The sequence below is a fragment of the Salmo salar genome, chromosome 12 (genome assembly GCF_965601325.2).
Source record: "Salmo salar chromosome 12, fSalSal1, whole genome shotgun sequence".
Lineage (NCBI taxonomy): Eukaryota > Metazoa > Chordata > Actinopteri > Salmoniformes > Salmonidae > Salmo > Salmo salar.
Genome location: NC_138302.1, coordinates 7,957,228 through 7,980,797, shown reverse-complemented (window position 1 = coordinate 7,980,797; position 23,570 = coordinate 7,957,228). Strand labels below are relative to the sequence as shown.

Below are 23,570 nucleotides of genomic sequence, written 5' to 3'. Positions count from 1 at the left end.
TCCTAATTAATGTAACTAATATCCTAAATAAATGTAATTAATATCATACTTCATTTGGGTTTCAACACCTGAGTAAGAAGAAACTCAAATCACATTAGCTAGATATTAGCTAGATAGCTAACTGTAAATATAATGCTAGTAGCCAGGTATTCATTCAACAGTAAATGTAATGTCCTAAAAAGGTTAGCAGTTGTGTGCTACTACCCATGAGACCTATAGGTCTATGAGCTCACAATGGCCTGTGCATATTAAGCGCGCGCCCCGCTCCGTATCTCAAAGCCATATAAATCAGGTTGGTTGTAAAATATTTCCTGTTGATCTGAATGTTTAGAAATAAAATAATACCTCTAGAAAGCTGAGACCCTCCTCTCTTTAACAGGGACAAGAGGGCGAAGCCGTGGTTTTTCTGCATTTGCGTTTTTGAACTGTAATATGATCAGAATACATCTTTCTCTGGAGTGCACGGGGCAAGAGGAGAGTGGCTCGCTCATTACAGCAGCAGGCCCCGGTGAAACAGGGGCAGGACACACACTTTCACTACAGGAATCATGAGGATAATGCACTTTACTGTTGGACCAAATCATTGTTTTAGCCAACCCAAAAACGTTTTGAGTGAGGTGACAATGTAGAAAGTTGTCTTTCCACGTTTAGTCCCCCTTTCCATTTCATACGGTCCATGATCTTGGCTGTCTAACTGATGACAGAGTCACCCTTTCCATTTCATACGGTCCATGATCTTGGCTGTCTAACTGACGACAGAGTCACCCTTTCCATTTCATACGGTCCATGATCTTGGCTGTCTGATGACAGAGTCCCCCTTTCCATTTCATACGGTCCATGATCTTGGCTGTCTGATGACAGAGTCCCCCTTTCCATTTCATACGGTCCATGATCTTGGCTGTCTAACTGATGACAGAGTCACCCTTTCCATTTCATACGGTCCATGATCTTGGCTGTCTAACTGACGACAGAGTCACCCTTTCCATTTCATACGGTCCATGATCTTGGCTGTCTGATGACAGAGTCCCCCTTTCCATTTCATACGGTCCATGATCTTGGCTGTCTGATGACAGAGTCACCCTTTCCATTTCATACGGTCCATGATCTTGGCTGTCTAACTGATGACAGAGTCCCCCTTTCCATTTCATACCGTCCATGATCTTGGCTGTCTAACTGATGACAGAGTCACCCTTTCCATTTCATACCGAGCCGGCCCATCTAGGTAGGGGGATCTCAGCTCAGCCTATCAGAAAACCGAGCCGGCCCATCTAGGTAGGGGGGCTGGCCCATCTTGGTAAGTGGGCTGGCCCATCTTGGTAAGGGGGCTGGCCCATCTTGGTAAGGGGGCAGGCCATTGCCCACTGATCAGCCAAAGGCTCATTATAGATTAGTATAACAGAGAAAATAGCTCTCACTTGACAAAAATATAAATATTTTCCACCATAATTGCTCTTGGATCACTAAGATTCAGATCTGTATTTATCTATTTCATAATAATTATGTTATTTTTATGTACACATTTGGATAAAGAACAAAATGCACAATCAATCATATTAAGACAACATTACATAGTATCCGTTTTACTGAGACTAATATTTCCTAAATATTGGTGCATTATGGTACCATCTTGGTAGGGGGGCCGGCTGTTACCCACTGATCAGAGATTCAGTAACCCAATACTTCATCAAACTGTACTGATCTCTATCAGAGATTCAGTAACCCAATACATCGTCAAACTGTACTGATCTCTATCAGAGATTCAGTAACCCAATACATCATCAAACTGTACTGATCTCTATCAGAGATTCAGTAACCCAATACATCACCAAACTGTACTGATCTCTATCAGAGATTCAGTAACCCAATACTTCATCAAACTGTACTGATCTCTATCAGAGATTCAGTAACCCAATACATCATCAAACTGTACTGATCTCTATCAGAGATTCAGTAACCCAACACATCATCAAACTGTACTGATCTCTATCAGAGATTCAGTAACCCAATACATCATCAAACTGTACTGATCTCTATCAGAGATTCAGTAACCCAACACATCATCAAACTGTACTGATCTCTATCAGAGATTCAGTAACCCAATACATCATCAAACTGTACTGATCTCTATCAGAGATTCAGTAACCCAATACATCACCAAACTGTACTGATCTCTATCAGAGATTCAGTAACCCAACACATCATCAAACTGTACTGATCTCTATCAGAGATTCAGTAACCCAACACATCATCAAACTGTACTGATCTCTATCAGAGATTCAGTAACCCAACACATCATCAAACTGTACTGATCTCTATCAGAGATTCAGTAACCCAACACATCATCAAACTGTACTGATCTCTATCAGAGATTCAGTAACCCAATACATCACCAAACTGTACTGATCTCTATCAGAGATTCAGTAACCCAATACATCATCAAACTGTACTGATCTCTATCAGAGATTCAGTAACCCAATACATCGTCAAACTGTACTGAGCTCTTTCAGGTCTTTACAGGACATATCAGTGTTTAAAGACATGGATAAGTGTGGTTCAAATCAAATGAAACATTATTTATCACATGCACCGAATACAACAAGTATAGACCTTACCGTGAAATGCTTCCTTACAAGCCTTTAACCAACAGTGCAGTTCCAGAAGAGTTAAGAAAATATTTACCAAATAAACTAAAGTCAAAAATAATAAAAAGTAACACAAAGTAACAATAACGAGGCTATATACAGGAGGTACCGATACAGCGTCAGTGTGCGGGGGTGGGGTCAATGTAATAGTCCAGTGGCCATTTGATTAGATGTTCAGCAGACTTATGGCTTGGGGTTAGAAGGTGTTAAGGAGCCTTTTGGTCCTAGACTTGGTGCTCCGGTACCGCTTGCCGTGCTTCTAAGGTATTTTAGATGTATTTCTAAGTTGAGTGGGATTCTATGGAAAAATGGCATAACATGATATGCCTATTAAGTATCTAAATATGTGGGATATGGACCAAGAACTGGGATATCTAACAACACTATAGGTAGGTGTTATAACAGATGGGATATCTAACAACACTATAGGTAGGTGTTATAACAGGTAGGATATCTAACAACACTATAGGTAGGTGTTATAACAGGTAGGATATCTAACAACACTATAGGTAGGTGTTATAACAGGTGGGATATCTAACAACACTATAGGTAGGTGTTATAACAGATGGGATATTTAACAACACTATAGGTAGGTGTTATAACAGGTGGGATATCTAACAACACTATAGGTAGGTGTTACAACAGGTGTTATATCTAACAACACTATAGGTAGGTGTTATAACAGGTGGGATATCTAACAACACTATAGGTAGGTGTTATAACAGGTGGGATATCTAACAACACAATAGATAGGTGTTATAACAGCTAGGATATCTAACAACACTATAGGTAGGTGTTATAACAGGTGGGATATCTAACAACACTATAGGTAGGTGTTATAACAGGTGGGATATCTAACAACACTATAGGTAGGTGTTATAACAGGTGGGATATCTAACAACACTATAGGTAGGTGTTATAACAGGTAGGATATCTAACAACACTATAGGTAGGTGTTATAACAGGTAGGATATCTAACAACACTATAGGTAGGTGTTATAACAGGTAGGATATCTAACAATACTATAGGTAGGTGTTACAACAGGTGTTATATCTAACAACACTATAGGTAGGTGTTATAACAGGTAGGATATCTAACAACACTATAGGTAGGTGTTATAACAGATGGGATATCTAACAACACTATAGGTAGGTGTTATAACAGGTGGGATATCTAACAACACTATAGGTAGGTGTTATAACAGGCGGGATATCTAACAACACTATAGGTAGGTGTTATAACAGGTGGGATATCTAACAACACTATAGGTAGGTGTTATAACAGGTGGGATATCTAACAACACTATAGGTAGGTGTTATAACAGGTAGGATATCTAACAACACTATAGGTAGGTGTTATAACAGGTAGGATATCTAACAATACTATAGGTAGGTGTTACAACAGGTGGGATATCTAACAACACTATAGGTAGGTGTTATAACAGGTAGGATATCTAACAACACCATAGGTAGGTGTTATAACAGGTAGGATATCTAACAACACTATAGGTAGGTGTTATAACAGGTAGGATATCTAACAATACTATAGGTAGGTGTTATAACAGGTGGGATATCTAACAACACTATAGGTAGGTGTTATAACAGGTGGGATATCTAACAACACTATAGGTAGGTGTTATAACAGGTAGGATATCTAACAACACTATAGGTAGGTGTTATAACAGGTGGGATATCTAACAACACTATAGGTAGGTGTTATAACAGGCAGGATATCTAACAACACTATAGGTAGGTGTTATAACAGGTGGGATATCTAACAACACTATAGGTAGGTGTTATAACAGGTGGGATATCTAACAACACTATAGGTAGGTGTTATATCTAACAACACTATAGGTAGGTGTTATAACAGGTGGGATATCTAACAACACTATAGGTAGGTGTTATAACAGGTGGGATATTTAACAACACTATAGGTAGGTGTTATAACAGGTGGGATATCTAACAACACTATAGGTAGGTGTTATAACAGGTGGGATATCTAACACTATAGGTCGGTGTTAAAACAGGTGGGATATCTAACAACACTATAGGTAGGTGTTATAACAGGCGGGATATCTAACAACACTATAGGTAGGTGTTATAACAGGTGGGATATCTAACAACACTATAGGTAGGTGTTAAAACAGGTGGGATATCTAACAACACTATAGGTAGGTGTTATAACAGGTGGGATATCTAACAACACTATAGGTAGGTGTTATAACAGGTGGGATATCTAACAACACTATAGGTAGGTGTTATAACAGGCGGGATATCTAACAACACTATAGGTAGGTGTTATAACAGGCGGGATATCTAACAACACTATAGGTAGGTGTTATAACAGGTAGGATATCTAACAACACTATAGGTAGGTGTTATAACAGGTGGGATATGGTAATGAGAGGCACTTAGCTTCATCTGGAATTAATAGGAGACAGACATTATGAGTCAGCAAACTGTTGACCACATCACTAAAGCCCATTCATGTCTCCATGTTGATAAGGTAATGGGTCTCTAAGTGTTGACCACATCACTAAAGCCCATTCATGTCTCCATGTTGGTAAGGTAATGGGTCTCTAAGTGTTGACCACATCACTAAAGCCCATTCATGTCTCCATGTTGGTAAGGTAATGGGTCTCTAAGTGTTGACCACATCACTAAAGCCCATTCATGTCTCCATGTTGGTAAGGTAATGGGTCTCTAAGTGTTGACCACATCACTAAAGCCCATTCATGTCTCCATGTTGGTAAGGTAATGGTCCTCTAAGTGTTGACCACATCACTAAAGCCCATTCATGTCTCCATGTTGGTAAGGTAATGGTTCTCTAAGTGTTTACCACATCACTAAAGCCCATTCATGTCTCCATGTTGGTAAGGTAATGGTTCTCTAAGTGTTGACCACATCACTAAAGGCCATTCATGTCGCCATGTTGGTAAGGTAATGGTTCTCTAAGTGTTGACCACATCACTAAAGCCCATTCATGTCTCCATGTTGGTAAGGTAATGGTTCTCTAAGTGTTGACCACATCACTAAAGCCCATTCATGTCTCCATGTTGGTAAGGTAATGGTTCTCTAAGTGTTGACCACATCACTAAAGCCCATTCATGTCTCCATGTTGGTAAGGTAATGGGTCTCTTAAGTTTTTCCCACTCTGATCTTTTTTGTCATTTCGGTAATGTCAAGGTCAAGTGTCGTAAAGGGGGTGTTTGAGAATAAGATCCTCATTCTGAATGCATATAAGTGAAAAATGTTAACGAACCTTGGGCTCATCTAAGGACTTGTCCACTAGGTGATGCATCATGGGTGAATAAACTTTATTATAAACAAATATTGGAGTTTTTACAGCAACTTGAACAAGTGTTACCAGTAATGAGAAATATGTCCACAGACACTTTTCATGAGAATCACCTCTTTCACCACATGATTTAGAAACCTCATTCCAGCTGTCCATTATTCCTTTCATGGAAAGGCATGTTAAACACTCTTTAGATCATTTTTTTGTTTTTTTAACAAATCACTTAATTTCAATAGCTCATTCACAATGTGACCTAGAAACCTAAAACCAATGTATGATTGTTCACGGGGTAGGTTTTCCCATAGGATTGTTCACCCTATGGTTTTCCAATAAAGCACTTACACGTTTACATATAAATATTAGAAACTTTTACATTTCAATACCTCGTCTTCAAACATGTGACCTAGCAATATTCAAGGCCTGAAGCGCTTGTGCCCCAGTTTTTAAGACCGTACTTACTGGTGTTACTTAGGTCTCCCGTATCCTCTTCCTCCTCTTTCAACGTGACAGTAATCTGCCTCTCCTCTTCTTCCTCTTTCAACGTGACAGTAATCTGCCCCTCCTCTTCTTCCTCTTTCAACGTGACAGTAATCTGCCCCTCCTCTTCTTCCTCTTTCAACGTGACAGTAATCTGCCCCTCCTCTTCTTCCTCTTTCAACGTGACAGTAATATGCTCCTCCTCTTCCTCCTCTTTCAACGTGACAGTAATCTGCCCCTCCTCTTCTTCCTCTTTCAACGTGACAGTAATCTGCCCCTCCTCTTCTTCCTCTTTCAACGTTACAGTAATATGCCCCTCCTCTTCCTCCTCTTTCAACGTGACAGTAATCTGCCCCTCCTCTTCTTCCTCTTTCAACGTGACAGTAATCTCCCCCGCCACCCTGAAAACTCCTTCCTCTTCCTCCTCTTCTTTCACTCCGAAAACTTCTTTCTCTTCTTCTTTGACTATAGCAGCCTCACCCTCTACTTCTTGTTTAACTTTAACAGCCTCTTCTTCTTTCTCCGTCCAGCAGACCTCTTCTTTAGCAGGAGTGGAGTAGTTTATTGAACTCATGGTTGGGGATGTTAACTAGCTAGCTACTTAGCATTAGCGATTAGCCTAGTGCAAAGCTAATTTGGCAAGCCAGCTAACTGACAAACAACGTAAATATTAACGTTACATTAAATGGGCCAACAAGAAGACACGACAGAAGTATGTTTAAAACACAGTGACTAATGTTTTCGGCAATGTTGGCTACGGAGGTGGCTGACTAACTGTTGTTCCTGTTGAAGAAGTGTCCCGTCCACTACATTAGACGTCACATTGGCAGTATCGCCTGAAATATGCACATTGCCATCTGCTGACTGGAGTGGGTAACGAGGTTTTATTTTTATTTTATTTTGGGGGGGCAAACAGTTGTTTCATCGAAGTGTAATATTATATGTAAACGTACAAAGAGACACGTGTGTTGATGGATTAGTGCAGATTTTGTAAAGAGAGAATGTAAATACTATAAGACACAACAGTAGTAGGTCTGATTACCAACAATGACGAGACATCTACAAAGCTGGGACCTAAAGACTGAAAAACAGCTTCTATCTCAAGGCCATCAGACTGTTAAATAGCCATCACTAGCTGACTACCACCCAGTTACTCAACCCTGCAGCTTAGAGGCTGCTGCCCTATGTACATAGACATGGAATCACCGGTCACTTTAAAAATGGAACACTAGTCACTTTAATTATGTTTACATACTGTTTTACTCACTTCATATGCAAATACTGTATTCTACTGTATTTTAGTCAATGCCACTCCGACATTTCTCGTCGTAATATTTATATATTTCTTAATTCCATTATTTTACTTTTAGATGTGTGTGTATTGTTGTGAATCGTTAGATACTACTGCACTGTTGGAGCTAGGAACACAATCATATCGCTACACCCGCAATAACATCTGCTTAATATGTGTATGTGACCAATACAATTAGATTTGATTTTACAGTGCATCCGCATGAGCATTTAAGCCCTAGTTCATGCAGGGCTCTATCGCCGCACCAAACAAAAAAATATGTCACTTTCTCTTAGGAAAGATTAACGACAGAGTGGCCTAACGTCTCAAACTGAATTATTCCACTGTTCTATCGTTCGCTACATACTTCAGTCTGAGACTGACGTCATTGAAGTCGATTGTGGTGACGTCAAAATGAGGGGTGTTGTACAAAACAAAGTAATCAGCGATTGGCTCATCCCCAACCAATCAGAGTAGCAACTCCAATGACGAACCGTCACTCCAAAAGTAGCGGACCAATGGAGACTCATTGTCTACGCGTCCCTCTAAACCCCGCCCTTCACGTAAAAATAATGCCAAACCTGATATTGACGAAACTTGGGTGAATGATGCGTCTTGCCATAGAGATCTGGCATTTACAAAATTACACCGATTGGCCAGATGGTGGCGCTATAACAAGAGATTGAAAATGTACACTTTGAAAGGTCATGCTCCATTCACCCCGTTTTACTCAAAGTCATGAAATTCGGTACATAGGTCCCTCTCCTCACAAGGAACCAATTTTCCTCAAGGACCCATGGTCGTCACCAGTTACCACAGCCACAGAGTCAGAAGGCCCGCCTCCTCGACCAATCAGATGAGTCTGTATGCTGACCAGATTCATCAGTACCATGGGATCTTTAGAGACAACAGAGTTGGGTCACCCGTTTTAAAGTCCCATCTTCCATTTTGTTGAGGAACATTCCATTGTTAGTTAGTAATTGAACACAAGTCAAATGAAATGAATGTTGTAAATATGTATGGTATAAATTAGTGATCTGTCTTTGCAATTACAGTCTTCTTGTTAATTTCAGCCTTATATTTCTCTTAGGCTTTTGTTTGTCTGTCTTTCCCCTCGGTGACATTCATATGTCTTTGTGCCAACAACTTGAAATGGAACCCCATTTAAATAGGAGCCTTTTCCTCTCCCAACTGTTGTTTTCCTGTTAAAGGCTGGACGTCTGGTGAAGGTCAACAACATATATATTACTATTAGAATGAAAGACTTGTATGGAAACTAACAACGTTTCTCTATCCAGTAGAATAACTCCTCTGTGCTTGGAATGGAATCCCTGATGCCAGCTAGCAAACTCATTTTAGATGAGGCTATTAACAGTTAGCTACTAGGCATCTGAAACAAGAGCATACTACTTACCCTTTTGACCAAAAAATGGTCCTTCCTCGATGTTATGAATTTGAGTGACATTGGTCCTTTCTCAATGTTATGGATGTTAGTGACATTGCCAATTCTTTTTCCTGAATGTATTTAGATATTTGGTTCTCAAACTTGAACTCGAGATACAGTGCATTCAGAAAGCATTCAGACTGCTTGACTTTTTCCACATTTTGTTACTTTACAGCCTTGTTCTAAAATTGATTAAACTGTTTGTTTTTTTCCCGTCATCAATAACACACAATACCCGATAATGACAAAGCAAAAACAGGTTGTTTGAAATGATCAAATTTATAAAATAAAAATACATATGACATTTACATAAAAATTCAGACTCAGTACTTTGTTGAAGCACCTTGGGCAGCAATTACAGCACAGCCTTGAGTCTTCTTGGGTATGACGCTACAAGCTTGGCTAACCTATATTTGGGGAGTTTCTCTCATTGTTCTCTGCAGATCCTTTCAAGCTCTGTCAGGTTGGATGGGGAGCGTTGCTGCACAGCTATTTTCAGGTCTCTCCAGAGATGTTCAATCGAGTTCAAGTCCGGACTCTGGCTGGGCCACTCAATGACATTCAGAGACTTGGCCCGAAGCCACTCCTGCGTTCTCTTGGCTGTGTGCTTAGGGTCATTGTTCTGTTGGAAGGTGAACCTTTGCCCCAGTCTGAGGTCCTGAGAGCTCTGGAGCAGGTTTTCATCAAGAATCTCTCTGTACTTTTCTCAGTTCATCTTTCCCTCGATCACCTCCCTGACCAAGGCCCTTCTCCCCCGATTTCTCAGTTTGGCCGGGCGGCCAGCACTAGGAAGAGTCTTGGTCGTACCAAACTTCTTCCATTTAAGAATGATGGAGGCCACTGTGTTCCTGGGGACCTTCAATGCTGCAGAAATGTTTTGGTACCCTTCCCTAGTTCTGTGCCTCGACACGATCCTGTCTCAGAGCTCTACGTTCAACCTCATGGCTTGGTTTTTGCTCTGACATGCACTGTCAACGGTGGGACCTTATATATCAAATCATGTCCAATCAATTGAATTTACTACAACGGACTCCCAATGACGTTGGAGAAACATCTCAAGGATGGTCAACGGAAACAGGATGCACCGGAGGTCATTCTCGAGACTCATAGCAAAGGGTCTGAATACTTAAACAAAGTATTTCATTTTTTGCAAACATTTCTAAAAATCTGTTTCCGCTTTGTCATTATGGGGTATTGTGTGTAGATTGATGAGCATTTTTATATATTTAATCCATTTTAGAATAAGGCTGTAACGTCACAAAATGTGGAAAAGGCAAGGGGTCTGAATGCTTTCCGAATGTAATTTAAAAAAATGTGTTTCACGCAAATCGGAATACACTCCTCATCTGATTGGTCAAGTAGGCAGACCTTCTGACTTTGTGGCTGTGGTAACTTTTGAATTTTGTGGAAAACACTGAAAACTCTACTCTTCTGGCACCGAATGATCAATCTGCACCAAACTTGATATGTGGCATCTATGGCCAAAGGTCTCTAAAAACGAAATATTTTCCAGACTTGTACCTAAAATAAAATGGCTGCTATTTGACCAATAACCCTGCAGGTGGGCGTTGTCTGGCACATAAAGGCATATAAATCAGTCAAGGATATTCGTATTGTAAAAACATTTGGTACACATGTTGCAAACACTGTCAAGACTCAATATATGCAAGAACATTCATATCTACCACACGGTGGTGATCTGTTTGACTCAGAGTGGTGAAATTTGGCACACAATTAGTATAGTATCTGACACCACTGGCCCAACTTTGACAAAACCTGGGTTAATGATGCATCTTGCCATAGATCCGGCATTTGCTAAATTACACTGATTGGCCAAACGGGTCAACATGGCGGGTCAACATGTTTACTGTTGTTATTTTTCTATTCAGTTCAAATCGCCATAAATTTAGCGTCTGAACTGTGCATAAGGCAATTTCATATTAATTCAAGTAGACTAACAGATAATATTAAAATGAACAGACTAGGTCTTTACTCCTCCTGCATGGTGTAACAATACATAGATGTACAGGGAGGGAAAAAAGTATTTGATCCCCTGCTGATTTTGTACGTTTGCCCACTGACAAAGAAAGGATCAGTCTATAATTTTAATGGTAGGCTTATTTGAACAGTGAGAGACAGAATAACAACAAAAATATCCAGAAAAACGCATGTCAAAAATGTTATAAATTGATTTGCATTTTAATGAGGGAAATAAGTATTTGACCCCCTTTCAATCAGAAAGATTTCTGTCTCCCATGTGTCTTTTATACAGGTAACGAGCTGAGATTAGGAGCACACTCTTAAAGGGAGTGCTCCTAATCTCAGCTTGTTACCTGTATAAAAGACACCTGTCCACAGAAGCAATCAATCAATCAGATTCCAAACTCTCCACCATGGCCAAGACCAAAGAGCTCTCCAAGGATGTCAGGGACAAGATTGTAGACCTACACAAGGCTGGAATGGGCTACAAGACCATCGCCAAGCAGCTTGGTGAGAAGGTGACAACAGTTGGTGCGATCATTCGCAAATGGAAGAAACACAAAATAACTGTCAATCTCCCTCGGCCTGGGGCTCCATGCAAGATCTCACCTCGTGGAGTTGCAATGATCATGAGAACGGTGGGGAATCAGCCCAGAACTACACGGGAGGATCTTGTCAATGATCTCAAGGCAGCTGGGACCATAGTCACCAAGAAAACAATTGGTAACACACTATGCCTTGAAGGACTGAAATCAGGCAGCGCCCACAAGGTCCCCCTGCTCAAGAAAGCAGATATACATGCCCGTCTGAAGTTTGCCAATGAACATCTGAATGATTCAGAGGACAACTGGGTGAAAGTGTTGTGGTCAGATGAGACCAAAATGGAGCTCTTTGGCATCAACTCAACTCGCCGTGTTTGGAGGAGGAGGAATGCTGCCTATGACCCCAAGAACACCATTCCCACCGTCAAACATGTAGGTGGAAACATTATGCTTTGGGGGTGTTTTTCTGCTAAGGGGATAGGACAACTTCACCGCATCAAAGGGACGATGGACGGGGCCATGTACTGTCAAATCTTGGATGAGAACCTCCTTCCCTCAGCCAGGGCATTGAAAATGGGTCGTGGATGGGTATTCCAGCATGAGAATGACCCAAAACACACGGCCAAGGCAACAAAGGAGTGGCTCAAGAAGAAGCACATTAAGGTCCTGGAGTGGCCTAGCCAGTCTCCAGACCTTAATCCCATAGAAAATCTGTGGAGGGAGCTGAAGGTTCGAGTTGCCAAACGTCAGCCTCGAAACCTTAATGACTTGGAGAAGATCTGCAAAGAGGAGTGGGACAAAATCCCTCCTGAGACGTGTGCAAACCTGGTGGCCAACTACAAGAAACGTCTGACCTCTGTGATTGCCAACAAGGGTTTTGCCACCAAGTACTAAGTCATGTTTTGCAGACGGGTCAAATACTTATTTCCCTCATTAAAATGCAAATTAATTTATAACATTTTTGACATGCGTTTTTCTGGATTTCTTTGTTGTTGTTCTGTCTCTCACTGTTCAAATAAACCTACCATTAAAATTATAGACCGATCATTTCTTTGTCAGTGGGCAAACGTACAAAATCAGCAGGGGATGAAATACCTTTTTCCCTCACTGTATATAATGAACGTCCACTAGTAGCTAACACAGTTAAAAAATATGAATATTATTTTAATCCAGAAAAATATGTTGCATTCATCAAATCGTTTTTGCAATCATCAACAGTGTTTTCTCTGACATGGTGGAATAATGGGACTCTCAAGACAACTGGGAACAAGGTCAAATCATGACGTCAGTGATCTTCAGGTTGGAAAGTCGGGGGTCTATACACACATGTACACATGGATTGTGTTGTAGATATGTGGTAGTAGAGGCCTGAGGGCACACACTTAATATGTTGTGAAATCTGTTTTGAATGTTTTGTAATGTTTTTAAAATGTTTAACTGCCTTAATTTTGCTGGACCCCAGGGAGAGTAGGGGGGATCCATAATAAATACAAACACAAAGGCTTGTGCAAGGCTACTTACTTACTTATATAACAATTGACATTTTGCAATAGAAAATCATATGATGAACAACATAAGAGGGTTTATACTTGTATCAAATCAATAAAAGCTCATAATCAAAACCAAATTGACATTTTAAAATATTTCATCTGGTATTAGACATTATCATGTCTCTAAATGAAGAAACAACAACAAAAGTAAACTTATTCTGGTTTCATATATACAATTTGATTGCATGAGGATTAAACAAAAACACATTCTCAGTCAAAAACACAAGTCAGAACACAGCCTCTCTATTCTCTCATGTGATTTCAGGTCCTCTGACTGGGAAAATGTCTTTCCACAATGAGAGCAGTGGTATGTCTTCTCCTCCTGTGTATGTATTCTTTCATGCTTATTCAGGTGCGTTAACCAGTTAAATCTCTTTCCACACTGGGAGCAGTGGTAGGTCTTATCCCTTCCTGTGTGTGTCCTGTCATGCATAATCAGGGCTTCTAACTGGGTAAACCGCTTTCCACACAAGGAACATTGGTCGAGCTTTTTATGTGTGTGCATTCGCTCATGTGATTTCAGAGTCCCTAAACACCTAATACTTTTTCCACAATGGGAACAGGAGTAAGGCTTCTCTCCAGAGTGTATTTGCTTATGACTTTTCAGGTTCCCTAACTGACTAAAACTCTTTCCACACTGGGAACAGTGATAAGGCTTTTCTCCTGTGTGTGTTCTCAGCAGAGTCCCAACACCTTACCACTGTTACACCTGGCTATCAATGGAGCCTTGTTTGGCAGCGAAACAGTTCATTCAGCCTCATTTACTGACAATAAAAAAACATAGATATGGCTGACTTGCTTAAACAAATGTGGTTTCTACTGACACTTGAGATGTACAAACTATGGCATAAGGGGAAGACAAGCGGATAAGAGGCAATCTGTCATTTCGACTAAGACATTAATGAGCAAGCGACGACCGACATAGTCAAGATAACTATTTGTTCAGCACTTTTGAAATGTACAGCGACAGAATTCAGAACATGGGCTGTTCTTACAGTATACCCCATGTACAAGTTAGAACCGTAGGATAAATAAATGGGGCATATAAACAGACAATGAAAGCTCTTACAATATTCGATAATTACATTTCTCTAAAACAGGTTATAGGCTATTTGTTCACCACCAAGTTAGAACAGGAGGCAACATTTAAGAGGTGAAAATAGACCAAAGTATTAGGGTGAGGCATATTGAACGCCGTTTGGATCTTTGCGTGTCCAAAAAATATGCGTAATATAACACTATTTGACGCGTTAAATAAACATTTTATTTGACACGTCAAATAACACAATTACATTATAGAATGTTGTGTGTGCTGAATTTGCACGTATAAGCCAAGCACCACCAATAATATCAGACCTGTCAAAGCTGTACAAACAAGTAGCCAAACAAGCCCACACCGGGCCACGAACGATGTGTTCACAATACCGCGTTAGTGAAAATAGACCACATCATTAGGGTGAGGCACATGGGCTACTAACAGCTTACTACACAATATACACTTAGTATTACTTTCTTAGCTACAGTATGTCTCCCTTGCATATCACATCATGTATGCATACAATACATTTTTGACTCACCTTGTGAAGGTGGGCGCAGCGGTCCTTTGTGGGCAAATTTTGTCATCAAAGTCTGGCATCACAGCCACTCCATTGAATAGCAGGCTAACATTAGTGGTTTCTTTGCAATGCTTGCAGTTAGTCATTGTTTCCTTCCAAACGACTCATTGATGCCTAGTGGTCAGAGCGTTGGACTAGTAACCGAAAGGTTGCAAGATCGAATCCCAGAACTGACAAGGTAAAGATCTGTCGTTCTGCCCCTGAAAATAAGGATTTGTTGTTAACATACTTGCCTAGTTAAATGTAAAAATAAATAGTTGAATTTGCGATTTCCAACTAGTTGTTTAATCTTTATGTACAACGGCCGATGAGCACCTATATGTTTTATCTATAATTTCTCTTCATATGACAAGGATTAAAAAGGATTTGCCAGTAGATTGTCGACTTGATGACAACTGATGATGACAGCTAGCTACTGTAGATAGAATGACATCAAGTCACTTCATATCTATGGCCAATGACCTTAGGCCGACTGCGAGCCAGTCGGGGGGGACCAATTCCATATGTATGCCAATGATTGTGGAATGAGATGTTCGGTGAGCAGGTGTCCACATACTCTTGGTCATGTAGTGTATGATTGTAGATTATAAAGTCTGTTTAAAATAATAGGTTGGCCTCTGTAGCAAAAGATCAGTGTTCTTAACCCCTGGATGTCCTCGTGTCATTATGTTTTAATACTGTGGGCGTGGCCTGAAATGTCACCTGGATTGACTTGAGATGGTGCCTGTTTTAGTGGTTCCATTCTCCATCAGTAGAACAGCAATCTACCAGGGTGAAGATCACCTCAGATCTGATTTAGTGGTTCCATTCTCCATCAGTAGAACAGCAATCTACCAGGGTGAAGATCACCTCAGATCTGATTTAGTGGTTCCATTCTCCATCAGTAGAACAGCAATCTACCAGGGTGACGATCCCCTCAGATCTGTTTTAGTGGTTCCATTCTCCATCAGTAGAACAGCAATCTACCAGGGTGACGATCCCCTCAGATCTGTTTTAGTGGTTCCATTCTCCATCAGTAGAACAGCAATCTACCAGGGTGACGATCCCCTCAGATCTGTTTTAGTGGTTCCATTCTCCATCAGTAGAACAGCAATCTACCAGGGTTACGATCCCCTCAGATCTGTATTAGTGGTTCCATTCTCCATCAGTAGAACAGCAATCTACCAGGGTGAAGATCACCTCAGATCTGCGAAGACTTCAGGCAGTCTGTTGGGCCAGTAACTGAAAGGTCGATGGTTAGAATCCCCCAGCCGACTAGCTGATAAATCTGTCGATGTGTCCTTGAACAAGGAACTTAACCCTAATTTCTCCTGTAAGTCTCTCTGGATAATAGCGTCTGCTAAATTACTCAAATGTTAACATTTTATCAGAACAAGTAATCACAGTTTCATACTCCTTTGTCTTGATGAATAGTACACAAATTTACTCGATGAAAAAGCAAATTAAATATATTGCAAGGTTAAAGAATCAAGGTCAGAATAAGAAAAAAAAAGCAAATTATATTCATCTATATGTTAAGTTACATTTTGAAATATCCAAATTATAAAATGTTCAAGCTAATAGTTTGTATTCAATCAAAGTTTATAAACAAAACAAAATAGAAAATGTAGTTGTTCAAATCTGACCTGCCCCTATCACATGACCATGCCTCAAGATGAAAAAAGAAAAACAAATGTAGGCCTAATTGTGAGTATGATTTAATATACAATTAGATTTCATGACAAAAACACAAATTCTCAGTCAGAACACAGCCTCTCTTTTCTCTCATGTGATTTCAGGTCCTCTGAAAATGAGTGACATGAAGAGTGTATGTATTATTTTATGCTCTTTCAGGACCCTTAATTGGGTAAAACTCTTTCCACACTGGGAGCAGAGGTGTGGCTACCCTCCTTTGTGTGTCACATGACTTTTCAGGCTCCTTAATTGGGTAAAACTCTTTCCACATTGGGAGCAATGGAAAGGCTTTTCTCCTGTGTGGATTCTCTCATGCGTTTTCAGGCTCCCTGACTGGGTAAAACCCTTTCCACATTGAGAGCATTGGAATGGCTTTTCTCCTGTGTGTATTCTCTCATGCTCTTTCAGTGTCCCTGACCAGCTGAAACTCTTTTCACAATGGGAACAATGGTATGGCTTTTCCCCTGTGTGTATTCTCTCATGTGATTTCGGGTTTACTAACAGGATAAAACTCTTTCCACACGGAGAGCACTGGAAAGGCTTCTCTCCTGTGTGAATCATCTCGTGCGTTTTCAGGTACCGTAACTGGCCAAAACCCTTTCCACACTGAGAGCATTGGAACGGCTTTTCTCCTGTGTGTATTCTCTCATGCTCTTTCAGTGTCCCTGACCAGCTGAAACTCTTTTCACAATGGGAACAATGGTATGGCTTTTCCCCTGTGTGTATTCTCTCATGTGATTTCGGGTTTACTAACAGGATAAAACTCTTTCCACACGGAGAGCACTGGAAAGGCTTCTCTCCTGTGTGAATCATCTCGTGCGTTTTCAGGTACCGTAACTGGCCAAAACCCTTTCCACACTGAGAGCATTGGAACGGCTTTTCTCCTGTGTGTATTCTCTCATGCTCTTTCAGTGTCCCTGACCAGCTGAAACTCTTTTCACAATGGGAACAGTGGTAAGGCTTTTCCCCTGTGTGTATTCTCTCATGTGATTTCAGGTCCCCTGGTCGGGAAAAAGTCTTTACACACTGAGAGCATTGGAATGGTTTTTCCCCTGTGTGTATTCTCTTATGAACTTTCAGTTCTGTTGACTCAATAAATCGCTTACCACACTGAGAGCATTGGTAAGGCTTATCTCCTGTGTGTCGTCTCTCATGCGATTTTAGGTTACATAAATGAGTAAAACTCTTTGCACACTGAGAGCAGTTGTAAGACTTCTTCTCTGCATGTGTTCTCTTGTGGTTTTTAAGATTCCCTAAATGGTTAAAACTCTTTCCACACTGGGAACAGTTGTAAGACTTCTTCTCTGCATGTGTTCTCTTATGGTTTTTCAGGCTCCATAAACGGGTATAACTCTTTCCACACTGTGAACAGTGGTGTCGTCTCACTGGTTCAGACGTGTCTGGTTCCTCTGAGTCGGGTCTCTCTTCTGTTAAAGACAAACAGAGTGGTTAAAACAGGGAGACCTGAATGAAATCTCCACATACATTTGACATTTTAGTCATTTAGCAGACGCTCTTATCCAGAGAGACTTACAGTCAAGTGCTCTTAGCATGTGATGCATGTGCTCTATTGTTTACATGACCCATGTATTTTACACTGTGTGGCTTTAAGGGAATAGTATGGTCACTATTCAGAGCAACTTACAGTTAGTGCATCCATCTTAAGGTAGCTAGGTGAGACAACCACAACAGTGATAGTAAATACAGTTTCCCTCAGATAGTGCATCCATCTTAAGGTAGCTAGGTGAGACAACCACAACAGTAAATACAGTTTCCCTCAGTTAGTGCATCCATCTTAAGGTAGCTAGGTGAGACAACCACAACAGTGATAGTAAATACAGTTTCCCTCAGTTAGTGCATCCATCTTAAGGTAGCTAGGTGAGACAACCACAACAGTGATAGTAAACACAGTATCCCTCAGTTAGTGCATCCATCTTAAGGTAGCTAGGTGAGACAACCACAACAGTGATAGTAAATACAGTTTCCCTCAGTTAGTGCATCCATCTTAAGGTAGCTAGGTGAGACAACCACAACAGTGATAGTAAATACAGTATCCCTCAGTTAGTGCATCCATCTTAAGGTAGCTAGGTGAGACAACCACAACAGTGATAGTAAATACAGTTTCCCTCAGTTAGTGCATCCATCTTAAGGTAGCTAGGTGAGACAACCACAACAGTAAACACAGTTTCCCTCAGTTAGTGCATCCATCTTAAGGTAGCTAGGTGAGACAACCACAACAGTGATAGTAAATACAGTATCCCTCAGTTAGTGCATCCATCTTAAGGTAGCTAGGTGAGACAACCACAACAGTGATAGTAAATACAGTTTCCCTCAGTTAGTGCATCCATCTTAAGGTAGCTAGGTGAGACAACCACAACAGTGATAGTAAATACAGTTTCCCTCAGTTAGTGCATCCATCTTAAGGTAGCTAGGTGAGACAACCACAACAGTGATAGTAAATACAGTTTCCCTCAGTTAGTGCATCCATCTTAAGGTAGCTAGGTGAGACAACCACAACAGTGCCATTTTTGAGATCTGGGAAAAATCTGAGAAATGTGATTTTTTAATTTGAAGTGCCACCAGACACCAGTCTGTCTGTAATGCAGTTGCAATGGGATTTTTTTCAAACAAAATAGCCACCATAGGCTACTTTGTAGTTACCTTGTAATTGTCTTTCAGTCTTACCTGAATACATTAGCATCGCTAACGGCTACACGGAGTGGTAGACATATAGACCCTACACGCACACACAGGGTTCAACATTCAGGTACATTTACCAGTGGCACACCGGGCCAGTGCCAACTGAAATTTACTGGCCTGATAAAAGAAAGCAAAAAAAACTGTCCTGGGAGACGATCTAGCAGGAAAGTGAATGATGCATAATTTCACCTTTCATTTGCTGGCTGAGCAAGTAGCCTATACCGGGTTCTTACAGTCAAATTCAAGGACTTCAGGACTTTTTCAAGCACTTCATTGTAACTTTCAAAAACCTACATTTTAAGTTGAATTGTTGTAATAGCCTACAGGATTAAAAACTCAACCCAGCAGGCTAAAAAATAATATTTTTAATAAGCCTACCCAACGGTATTTTGCATTGACATTCACATAATTAACATTCTAAAATATGTCAGAATAATGTGGGCATTGCCTGACTAAATAAACAGCATGCTCCCCTCAAACACACTAATGAGGTCTGTCCATGTGGTAGTAGTAGTCAGTCTGTCCATGTGGTAGTAGTAGTAGTCAGTCTGTCCATGTGGTAGTAGTAGTCAGTCTGTCCATGTGATAGTAGTCAGCCTGTCCATGTGGTAGTAGTAGTCAGTCTGTCCATGTGGTAGTAGTAGTCAGTCTGTCCATGTGGTAGTAGTAGTCAGCCTGTCCATGTGGTAGTAGTAGTCAGTCTGTCCATGTGGTAGTAGTAGTCAGTCTGTCCATGTGGTAGTAGTAGTCAGTCTGTCCATGTGGTAGTAGTCAGTCTGTCCATGTGGTAGTAGTAGTCAGTCTGTCCATGTGGTAGTAGTAGTCAGTCTGTCCATGTGGTAGTAGTAGTCAGTCTGTCCATGTGGTAGTAGTAGTCAGTCTGTCCATGTGGTAGTAGTAGTCAGCCTGTCCATGTGGTAGTAGTAGTCAGTCTGTCCATGTGGTAGTAGTCAGTCTGTCCATGTGGTAGTAGTAGTCAGTCTGTCCATGTGGTAGTAGTAGTCAGTCTGTCCATGTGGTAGTAGTAGTCAGTCTGTCCATGTGGTAGTAGTAGTCAGTCTGTCCATGTGATAGTAGTCAGCCTGTCCATGTGGTAGTAGTAGTAGTCAGTCTGTTTATGTGGTAGTAGTAGTCAGTCTGTCTATGTGGTAGTAGTAGTCAGTCTGTCCATGTGGTAGTAGTAGTCAGTCTGTCCATGTGGTAGTAGTAGTCAGTCTGTCCATGTGGTAGTAGTAGTCAGTCTGTCCATGTGATAGTAGTCAGCCTGTCCATGTGGTAGTAGTAGTCAGTCTGTCCATGTGGTAGTAGTCAGTCTGTCCATGTGATAGTAGTCAGCCTGTCCATGTGGTAGTAGTAGTCAGTCTGTCCATGTGATAGTAGTCAGTCTGTCCATGTGGTAGTAGTCAGTCTGTCCATGTGATCGTAGTCAGTCTGTCCATGTGGTGGTAGTCAGTCTGTCCATGTGATCGTAGTCAGTCTGTCCATGTGGTGGTAGTCAGTCTGTCCATGTGGTGGTAGTCAGTCTGTCCATGTGGTGGTAGTCAGTCTGTCCATGTGGTGGTAGTCAGTCTGTCCATGTGGTGGTAGTCAGTCTGTCCATGTGGTGGTAGTCAGTCTGCCCATGTGGTGGTAGTCAGTCTGTCCATGTGGTAGTAGTAGTCAGTCTGTCCATGTGGTAGTAGTAGTCAGTCTGTCCATGTGGTAGTAGTAGTCAGTCTGTCCATGTGGTAGTAGTAGTCAGTCTGTCCATGTGGTCGTAGCAGTCAGTCTGTCCACGTGGTCGTAGTAGTCAGCCTGTCCACGTGGTAGTAGTCAGCCTGTCCACGTGGTAGTAGTCAGTCTGTCCACGTGGTAGTAGTCAGTCTGTCCACATGGTAGTAGTAGTCAGTCTGTCCACGTGGTAGTAGTAGTCAGTCTGTCCATGTGGTAGTAGTAGTCAGTCCATGTGGTGGTAGTCAGTCTGCCCATGTGGTGGTAGTCAGTCTGCCCATGTGGTAGTAGTAGTCAGTCTGTCCATGTGGTAGTAGTAGTCAGTCTGTCCATGTGGTAGTAGTAGTCAGTCTGTCCATGTGGTAGTAGTAGTCAGTCTGTCCATGTGGTAGTAGCAGTCAGTCTGTCCATGTGGTCGTAGCAGTCAGCCTGTCCACGTGGTCGTAGTAGTCAGCCTGTCCACGTGGTAGTAGTCAGCCTGTCCACGTGGTAGTAGTCAGTCTGTCCACGTGGTAGTAGTCAGTCTGTCCACGTGGTAGTAGTCAGTCTGTCCACGTGGTAGTAGTCAGTCTGTCCACGTGGTAGTAGTCAGCCTGTCCACGTGGCAGTAGTCAGTCTGTCCACGTGGTAGTAGTAGTCAGTCTGTCCACGTGGTAGTAGTAGTCAGTCTGTCCATGTGGTAGTAGTAGTCAGTCTGTCCATGTGGTAGTAGTAGTCAGTCTGTCCATGTGATAGTAGTAGTCAGTCTGTCCATGTGATAGTAGTAGTCAGTCTGTCCATGTGATAGTAGTAGTCAGTCTGTCCATGTGATAGTAGTAGTCAGTCTGTCCATGTGATAGTAGTAGTCAGTCTGTCCATGTGATAGTAGTAGTCAGTCTGTCCATGTGATGGTAGTAGTCAGTCTGTCCATGTGGTGGTAGTCAGTCTGTCCATGTGGTGGTAGTCAGTCTGCCCATGTGGTGGTAGTCAGTCTGCCCATGTGGTAGTAGTAGTCAGTCTGTCCATGTGGTAGTAGTAGTCAGTCTGTCCATGTGGTAGTAGTAGTCAGTCTGTCCATGTGGTAGTAGTAGTCAGTCTGTCCATGTGGTAGTAGTAGTCAGTCTGTCCATGTGGTCGTAGCAGTCAGTCTGTCCACGTGGTCGTAGTAGTCAGCCTGTCCACGTGGTAGTAGTCAGCCTGTCCACGTGGTAGTAGTCAGTCTGTCCACGTGGTAGTAGTCAGTCTGTCCACGTGGTAGTAGTCAGTCTGTCCACGTGGTAGTAGTCAGTCTGTCCACGTGGTAGTAGTCAGCCTGTCCACGTGGCAGTAGTCAGCCTGTCCACGTGGCAGTAGTCAGTCTGTCCACATGGTAGTAGTAGTCAGTCTGTCCACGTGGTAGTAGTAGTCAGTCTGTCCATGTGGTAGTAGTAGTCAGTCCATGTGGTGGTAGTCAGTCTGCCCATGTGGTGGTAGTCAGTCTGCCCATGTGGTAGTAGTAGTCAGTCTGTCCATGTGGTAGTAGTAGTCAGTCTGTCCATGTGGTAGTAGTAGTCAGTCTGTCCATGTGGTAGTAGTAGTCAGTCTGTCCATGTGGTAGTAGCAGTCAGTCTGTCCATGTGGTCGTAGCAGTCAGCCTGTCCACGTGGTCGTAGTAGTCAGCCTGTCCACGTGGTAGTAGTCAGCCTGTCCACGTGGTAGTAGTCAGTCTGTCCACGTGGTAGTAGTCAGTCTGTCCACGTGGTAGTAGTCAGTCTGTCCACGTGGTAGTAGTCAGTCTGTCCACGTGGTAGTAGTCAGCCTGTCCACGTGGCAGTAGTCAGTCTGTCCACGTGGTAGTAGTAGTCAGTCTGTCCACGTGGTAGTAGTAGTCAGTCTGTCCATGTGGTAGTAGTAGTCAGTCTGTCCATGTGGTAGTAGTAGTCAGTCTGTCCATGTGATAGTAGTAGTCAGTCTGTCCATGTGATAGTAGTAGTCAGTCTGTCCATGTGATAGTAGTAGTCAGTCTGTCCATGTGATAGTAGTAGTCAGTCTGTCCATGTGATAGTAGTAGTCAGTCTGTCCATGTGATAGTAGTAGTCAGTCTGTCCATGTGATGGTAGTAGTCAGTCTGTCCATGTGGTGGTAGTCAGTCTGTCCATGTGGTAGTAGTAGTAGTCAGTCTGTCCATGTGGTAGTAGTAGTAGTCAGTCTGTCCATGTGGTACTAGTCAGTCTGTCCATGTGGTAGTAGTAGTCAGTCTGTCCATGTCGTACTAGTCAGTCTGTCCATGTGATAGTAGTAGTCAGTCTGTCCATGTGGTAGTAGTAGTAGTCAGTCTGTCCATGTGGTAGTAGTAGTAGTCAGTCTGTCCATGTGGTACTAGTCAGTCTGTCCATGTGGTAGTAGTAGTCAGTCTGTCCATGTCGTACTAGTCAGTCTGTCCATGTGATAGTAGTAGTCAGTCTGTCCATGTGATAGTAGTAGTCAGTCTGTCCATGTGATAGTAGTCAGTCTGTCCATGTGATAGTAGTCAGTCTGTCCATGTGGTAGTAGTAGTCAGTCTGTCCATGTGGTAGTAGTAGTAGTCAGTCTGTCCATGTGGTAGTAGTAGTAGTCAGTCTGTCCATGTGGTAGTAGTAGTCAGTCTGTCCATGTGGTGGTAGTCAGTCTGTCCATGTGGTAGTA

At 41.8% G+C, this 23,570-nt stretch overlaps 1 protein-coding gene across 1 annotated transcript in view; it reads right to left on the bottom strand.

The window, feature by feature from the left end:
- Positions 1-23,570, bottom strand: part of LOC106594954 (uncharacterized) — a 47,738-nt gene that overhangs the window by 15,555 nt on the left and 8,613 nt on the right. The window contains 2 exon segments of the mRNA XM_082958399.1: positions 6,403-7,009; positions 16,611-17,944. Coding sequence (XP_082814525.1) covers positions 6,403-7,009; positions 16,611-17,944 — 1,941 coding nt within the window.